Source organism: Elephantulus edwardii, unplaced genomic scaffold (assembly GCF_000299155.1).
Source record: "Elephantulus edwardii isolate Elephantulus edwardi_28Jun2011 unplaced genomic scaffold, EleEdw1.0 scaffold00270, whole genome shotgun sequence".
Classification (NCBI taxonomy): Eukaryota; Metazoa; Chordata; class Mammalia; order Macroscelidea; family Macroscelididae; genus Elephantulus; species Elephantulus edwardii.
The window spans coordinates 1,630,452-1,639,162 of NW_006400020.1; the positions used below are offsets into that span (position 1 = coordinate 1,630,452).

Sequence of the window (8,711 nt, forward strand, 5' to 3'; positions counted from 1 at the left end):
CTGGTCTTTTCTCTTCCCTCTAGATCCCAGTTGTTAAAAGAGGGAAAAATTTAAGCAAATGTATAACAAACAATTTTGAATATTATAATCTTTTAAGATTCAGGCTAGAAGTATTAACAATATCATCCTTTCCAATCCAGAGATATATGTTCCAATGCAGTACCTATTTTCCATAAATGGCTTTGGTAAGAGGAATGTTGTAAATATGGATACATTTCCACTCTTCCTCCTCCATGCCATGATACAATGTTATTAGCTTGAGCAGTTATAAATCCATTGCCATCCTTACTCTAAATTATTTTTTTAAATTTAAATTTGTTATTAATTTCAATGAAAATTTACAGAGGCTTTGGATTTCCATTCATTCATTGTTGTTTGTTGCATATATTGTACCAAATTAAAAAAAAAAAAGGAAAAGAATCCTGTATGTCAAAGTCAGCCCTTAAATATCAATTAACATTTGTATTTATTTCCCTACATTATTATAGTTATTTATTTTCTTGATATTGTACAGGCAAAATATGGAAATTAATCCTAAGGAGCATAATAAAATATTTAAGGTAAACATAAAAAAATTTAAAGATTAATCACAGGAGTACAACTACTATTTTGAAACCTAATACAGACAAGGACAGCCTGATCATTTGAAAATCATCTCCAATATTTTAATGTAACCTTTAATTTTTAATATTTAGAAGGCAGTTGTGATATAATTTAATTCATTAGACTATTTTTTAAACAATTTTTAAATGCTTACCTGAGCACATAAAAAATTTTTTCCAAGTGTTTAACATCTGAACACTTTTCAATATACTTGAAATCCAAATGTTCAATGGGAATTTTAAATGTTTTTGTTGTTCCAAAGCCCCACAATGAAGGACCATCTTTGGCAGTCATATTGGCTGAAATAGTCAATAGTACAAGACAGCAGTTAACAAAGGTGTTGTTATGTCCTTTCCATTCAGAACCTACCCACAGCTGACCCTCCAGTGAGTTTTCAAAGGCAGTGAAATCACAGGGGAAGAGATTGCCCATCTTTCTCCCACAGAGCAGCTTGTGGATTTGAACTACATACCTTTGGGTTGGCCACACAGTTCCTAACCTTTAAGCTACCAGAGCTCCCTTGATTAATACACACACACCACACACACACACACACACACACACACACACACACACACACACACTCCATTTGGGCAATTGTAAGCATAAAGGTACTTCTGAAATATTTATCTATGTTTCATTGCTATACAAAAGAAACTGAAGTGGGCAGGGAAAAAAGTGAAACAATGAACGACTGGAAACCCTAAGTCTCTGTAAACTTCCATTAAAATTAATTTTTTAAAAGTGAAGAAAAAAAAAAGAAACTGAAGTCTTTTTTGGTTTTTCCCAGAGAAGAAGCAAAGAAAAAATATAATTTCTTCTCTCTGATAACAACCACCACCATCATCTATTAATTAATAATAATTATTACTATGTGCCATGTATGGAGTATTGCCCTTAATCTTCACTTAATTAAGCAAAACTGGAATACAATGACGAAGCAGGTTTTGGTATTCAAATGCTTTTTCAAGGTATCTTTTACTATTGACTCTACATTCTCTTCTTTTACCTTAACCATTTGCCATTGTCAGTTCTGACTCATAGTGATCCTGTAAGAGTAGAATTGTTCTACAAGTTTCCAAGATGTGATTGTGACAGAAGCAGATCACCACCTCTTTCCTTCCACAGAGCAGCTGATGGGTTTGAACCACTGATCTATTTATCTTTTAGTATCCTAGTAGAACATTTAACCATACCATACCACCAAGGAACATTCTTCCACCTTATCTGCTTATTAAAGTCCAAGACATTTTTATGACTCGTAGCAAATATTTATCTATATCCTTTATTTTAGGAGGAATATTTTGACACATCACTGGATCCTTATAATTTTTCTTTTTAATTTTACACTAGTTTATTTACAAAATTCAAATACAATGTTTTAGAGAATATAGTCTTTCAATTTCCCTCACCCCCACCCCAAATTGTGCAACTCCATGATTAATTCCCCGCTTCACATCCTCATCTCTTTCCTCTCCTACGCCTCTTGGATCCTGTTTCATTCTACTATAATCATTTCATACAAAATATATGCTTATGGGACTGAGTTAGTTCACTCAGTATAATGCTCTCCAGTCCCTCTCAAGTTAGGTAATAATTTACAAAATCATTGTTCCTGCATGTTGCATAGTATTCCGTTGTGTGAATGTACCATAATTTCTCAATCCATCCATTTGTGGTTGGACATTTGGGCTGTTTCTATGTTCTTGCAATGGTGAATAATGCTGCTATTAACATTGGTGTACAAATCTCCATTTGTGCCTCAGTTCTCATTTTCTCAGAGTATATAAGGTCACTATGAGTTGCCTGCGCCTCAACGGCACATAACAACAACAACAACAACAATATTCCAAGTAGTGGAATAGCTGGGTCATATGGAATTTCTATGTCCAGCTTTCTGAGGAAGCACCAAATTGCCTTCCAGAATGATTGTACCATTTTTACAATCCCACCAAAAATATTTAAGAGTTTCTCTCTCACCACATCCTCTCCAACATTTATTACTTGTTACCTGTTAAACTTTGTCACTGTGAGTGGAGTGAGATGATATCTCATTGTGGCTTTGATATGCATCTCTCTTAATGCCAGTGATTTGGAGCAGTTCTTCATGTGTGTTTTTGCCATTCGAATATCTTCTTGTGTGAAAATTCTTTCCATGTCTTTTGCTAATTTTGTAATTGGGTGTAATTTTTCTTGTGGAGGCCCAGGAGTATTCTGTAAAATTTTGTTAGAAGACTCTTGTCTGAGACGGCATTACCAAATGTTTGTTCCCAGTCTGTAGGTTTTCTTTTCACTCTGTTGGAAAAAGTTTTTGATGCACACATGTATCTAACCAAGAAGTTCCCATGCATCAATTTTATCCTGTTCAGATTGTGCATTTCTGGTTGTATTTGGCAGTCTCTTGATACACTGGACTAGTACTTCTAAGCTTTATCCCAGTTTGTCTCTTGTGAACGTTACTGTTTTGGGCTTTACTTCTAGGTCTCTGATCTACCTTGAGTTGACTGTTTTGTATGGTGTGAAATGTGGATCCTGTTTCAGCTTTCTGCAAGCAGAAGTCCAGTTTTGCTAGCATCATTTGTTGAAGAGGTTTATCATTTCCCCATTTGGTAGCTTTGATTTCCTTGTTGAATATAGCCAGGTCTATTTCTGGGTACTCAATTCTGTTCCATTGGTCTATGTGCCTGTCATTGTACCAGTCCCATGCTGGATTGGGGGTTTTTTTGGTTATAACTGCTGTGTAATAGGTTTTGAGGTCAGGGAGTGCTATGCCTCCAACCTCATTTTTGTTTCTCTGAAGTGTTTTGCATATTTAGGGTCTCTTGCCTCTCCAAACAAATTTGATAATTTCCATTTCAATCTCCTTGAAAAATCAATTTGGTATCTGGATTGGGATTTCACTGAACATATACATTGCTTTTGGTAGGACTGTCATTTTCACAATATTGAGCCTTCCTATCCATGAACAGGGAACATTTTTCCATTTCTTTAGGTCTTTTAGAAATGCTCTGTAATTTTCATTGTATAGGTCTTTTGTATCTGTACAGGTCTTTTGTATCTCTAGTTAGGTTCACTTTCATGTGTCTCAATTTGTGATTGGCTATTGTAAATGGTATTGTTTTCTTGATTTCCTTCTCTGAGTTCTATTTATTACTATAGAGGAATCCTATGATAAATTGGCCTATTAACTCTGATGGTTTTTTTGTTGAGTCTTTGGGGTTTTCTGTGTACACTATCATGTCATCTGCATATAGTGACAATTTAACCATCTCTTTGTCAATCTAGATGCCTTTTATTTCCTTCTCTTGTCATATTGCTCTAGCAAGCACTTCCAATACAATATTGAAAAGACATGATGACAGTGTGCATCATTGTCTGGTCCCTGTTTGCAAGGAGAATGTTTTCAGTCTTTCTCCATTGAGAATGATGTTGTCTCTTGGTTTTGCATATATATACTTTTCAATATGTTGAGGAAATTACCTTCTATCCCAATTTTGCTGTGTGTCTTTATCAGGAAAAGGTGTTGGATTTTGTCAAATGTCTTTTCTGCATCAATTGCTAAGATTTTTATGGTCCTTGTTATTGACTTTGTTAATATAGTGAATTACATTGATTGTTTTTCTTATGTTGAACCATCTTTGCATACCTGTTATGAATCCCACTTGGTCATGGTGAATTATTTTTTTTATGTACTTTTGGATTCTATTGGCTAGGATTTTGTGATGGATCCTTATGAATTTTACTGAGGTAGAAGGCATGAAATTTTTTGTCAAGTTGATTTCACACCCTATTTCAAGCAAATATCTTACCAATGAGTGTGGAGTCATTCTTCCTAACTAAGTCCAATCAGCACACTGTCATTAATATGATGGACTAGTGTGATGTCTTGTGAAAAGAAAATGTGATCTAGGCCCCTATGGACTAAACTATGATATTTAGTGCTAGGGATTTATACACCTGGAGAATGGACAATATAAGTGGCCTTTCCAAAAGAAGGAAAATTGCTTTTGATGATCCTTTGAAACTAGAATGGAGAAAAAGGATTGGCCAGATTAATATCTGCATTTCAGGCACCTAGAGATCTATTCATTTGCTTAAATAGTGAAATCACATCTTGAACAACAGCTGTAATTAGAGTCATCGCCTGGTTAAGTTCCAGTGATCCATTGTCATTCTTCAAGGTTCAACAGTGTTTTGCAGAGGCCAAATAGATTAATCAAATGGGAATGCTGTGGGAATCATCACCTTTGTATCCTTCAGGTCCTTGATTGTTGTTGCTATTTACTGTCAAGTCAGAATCTACTCATAGTTACAATCCAGTGCGTTTCCAAAGGCTGTAATTGTACAGGAAGAGATTGCTCATGGTACAATGACAGACACATAGATCAATGGAACAGAACTGAAAACACAGAAATTAAACCATCTATCTATGATCAATTGACATTTAACAAGGAAACAAAACCTATCTAATGGGAATTAATAACCTCTTCAACAAATAGTGCTGGCAAAACTGGACTGCTACCTGCAAGCAGGATTCACATCTCACACCACAAATAAAAATCAACTCAAGGTGAATCAAGTTTCAGGATCTCATTTCTTCCTAATCAATGGCCTTCCTTTGAAGTATTTATCTCAGATAATAAAATCCAGTCACTCTTATAAGACTCTCAGTCCATTTTTCTGAAAAGAAAAACAAAATCAGCTCTTCTACTATTAGAAAAACTTTAAATCTGGGCACAATTAGAAATTTTGAGAACTTTAATGCAGTGCTTAAGTTGTGACTCCAAAGCCTTGAGTTCTTCCTTACAACTTCCTCTAATGTAAGAACCAACCCACTTCCTTCTATTTGTCATTCTGACAATATTGTAGAAAAGTATCAAGGACATGACATCTATAGCCTCATTTCTCACCAATACTTGATTTACTGGTGGTGATATTTTGCACATTGATGTTGCCACCTGATGCCATCTGATGGATTAGCAGAGTCATCGGCGTCCTTTTTAAGGATTTAGGCTGAGCAAACCCAGTGAAGCATACATGGACATTAAGATATTTATGCCAAATAACTGTCTCATGTAGTTGTAGAGGCTGATAAGTCACAAGTCCATGGACCAGAAGTCAGGTGGGAAGCATCTCCTGACTCACACATATTGTGGCAAGGGCTGACTAACCCAAGATGCTCAAGTAAGATGACAGACCACTACTGCAAGTCCCAAGAACAAGAAGTCAGATGGTGATAGGCTAGATGCAAGATCTAGAACGAGAAAAATCGAGGAAGCTTTTATTTATTAGATGCAGCACATACCCCTGATAAAATTCCCTTTCAACAAGCAACCTCATCACAGAAGTGATTATATCCAATTTTATCATCAGAGATTATTGCAACGTAACTGCTAAACCACTGAGAATCATGCTACAGGCCAACTGATATACAATCTTACACATTAAGTGGGTCAGTGCAAAAGTTTTTCTCAACCACTCACTAAACCATACTGAGTGGTGGTGGTTTAAATAAAAAAGAAGAAAATGATAATAATGAGTCTAACTCACTAGGAGTTTTTCCTTTAGCGAGACCACCATCTCAGAGCATGGTCATATATGAGACTCTGCTAGCTTCTCCTACATATGCCTGCTGGCTTTGACTCGAGAACAGAATATGGACAACAGCTCAGCTTTTGAATGAGATCCTACTGAGAAATTAGAGGCAGGCTTTCACATTGCACATACAGGGCATACTATGAGGAGTGTCTCTCATCTCATAATTTGAAAATTGGAAATTACAAGGAAGATGAAGAACCTTTAAATTATTGCCACTTCCTAGAATAGAATAATTCATCCTTTAGGTAATTTGTTCAAAGAATATTGGAAGATCATTGAAGGGGAGATTTGATTAGAACTTAAATGGACTGCATAGAATATAAGGTATGGAACCCTGTTTTTTTTAGAATTTGCCTAGCTATAGTTAAAAAGGTTGACACCATAGTTGTTGTTAGGAACTGTTGAGTCAACTCCCATTCACAAGAACCCTGACACAACAGAATAATCTGCCTTTTCCTGTACTTTTCTCTATATTGCTTCTGTGCTTAATCCCACTGTTGAAGCCACTATATCAATCTATCTCCATGAGAGTCTTTTCATAGACTCCATTTTTTTCGAGCATTACCTCCTTCTTCAAGGACTGTCTCCTCCTGAAAACACACCCAAAGTGTGTGAGCCAAAGTCTCATCATCTTTATTTCTAAAGTGCACCAGGTTGCGCTTCTTCCAAGCCAGGTTCCTTTGCTCTTACAACAGTCCATGATATACTCACAATGCTTCAACACAATTCAATGGCATCAATTCTGCTTCCATCATCACCTCATAACACACAATCTAATGAATTCCATTCTGAATAGTGTTTTGACATGTCTTTGAGAATTTTCTTTTTAACTACCACCTCCTCTTCCCTTTGTTTTTGGTGAAGATCTGTGTTCTCAAATTAAAAATAATAATAATAAGCAATGCAAATTATTTTCTCTTTCAAATTCTTTCAAAAGTTTGCAGTTTTAGTCTCTGTCTAGGTACATCTGCCTTATACACAGGATGTAATTTCCTCTCCATCAAATTGGTGCACATCCACTGCCCTCATGTCCTAGTCATTTATTAGTAATCCCTCCCCTGCAATTTGCAATTTGCCCACAGCCTGAGAATCTCTCCTATTCCTTCCACCGTCCGCAGGGTCGAGCGCCCCCTGCAGCTGGAGACCGGAAGCGACACCCTTCCGCAGTAGCAACGGTTGCTATGTACAGTGCAGGGAATGAACTCGCTCGAGCTGTGTGACCTGACGCTGGTCTTGGAGCTCGTAGTTCTCTATAATAGTCAACGGTCAGGAGGCATTCAAAGCCATTCTGAAATCGTTCCCCTCTTCCTTGCTTTGGACACCAAAATTGATCGCTACTAGCAGGCTCCCAGCACTCATTTATTGACCTCCTTTCCTAGCATCGGCCTCTGACTCCTGTTGCCTGGAAAGCTCCAGTGCACTTTCTCACATCACGAAGGACGTCCTGTCCCCCGATTTGCTCCCTCTGCTTCAAATTTGCTCCTACTCTGGGAAAGAGGAGCTGTGATGGGGACCGTGTACTTTACTGCTGTCCCACAGGCAGACACAATCACTCACCGTTCTGACTCTGCGCCAGGTTCTCAGACCCCGATCCGGGGAGGACACCGACGCCTCTCACTCCAAATGCGACTCACACCAAAGGTGCTGCTGGTGCCCAGGGAGGGTGGTGGCGGCGACCGGTCCCTGGACCCCAAGACGACCTGCTGACTGCCAAGGGGCGGGCACTTGGCCCCGTGCGAAGTGATTGGCTAGTCTCCGCCCTGTCTTCTCTCTGATTGGCGTTACCCGCCCAGCTTCACCACCTCCATTCCCCTCTGGAACAGGGAATTTTTTGGAGGACCTTAGAAAAGCAGAGGAAGCCCTCTTGGTGTCGCGATTGAAATGCTATGCTGGCAACTGAAAGGTTGGAGGCTCAAAACTACCAAGAGCTCCACGAGGGTTCAGTCTTAGAAACCCTAAGAAGCTGGTTTACTTTGTCAAATAAACTCATGGCATGCATGTAACAAGAGTAACAAAATGAGAGCTCCCTCTCTCTTGAATGTTTCAGATTGAGTTTAAATCACTGTTACTATTCTGTTATTCTGGTTATTTGTTACCTGACCAGTAAACTGACATTCATTCCTACTTAATTGTAGAAGCGTAATTGTTATGGTCTCCATTGCAACCTAGATCCACAAGTTCCTCCTAGCCTTTTGTTGTTGATTGCCTTATATAGCAATCCTATGAACAAAGGCCTGAAGTCCCTCTACAGCTATCAACATTCATCAAAGTTCATAGTTTCTGGAGGCATGTTAGTTAGGAAGTGGATGCCACTTCTGCTTCCAAACATGCCATAGTTTGTTATTGTTTTATGTGCCATTGAGTCGCCTGTGATGTTATTGTGACCTTACCAAAAGGCTGCTCGGAATGACAAAGCAAAATACCACAATAAATGTGCGAGGAGCTAGAGTCAGAAAATCAAAAGGGCCGAACTCGCTCAGCATTTCTTAAGCTCAAGGAACTGAAGAACA

At 38.0% G+C, this 8,711-nt stretch overlaps 1 protein-coding gene across 1 annotated transcript in view; it reads right to left on the reverse strand.

Annotated features, from left to right (window-relative positions):
- The window catches only part of SPAG1 (sperm associated antigen 1), an 89,301-nt gene extending 88,404 nt beyond the window's left edge, over positions 1-897 (reverse strand). The window contains exon 1 of the mRNA XM_006900011.1: positions 758-897. Coding sequence (XP_006900073.1) covers positions 758-897 — 140 coding nt within the window. The remainder of the gene's footprint in view (positions 1-757) is intronic.
- Between the last annotated feature and the right edge of the window lie 7,814 nt (positions 898-8,711).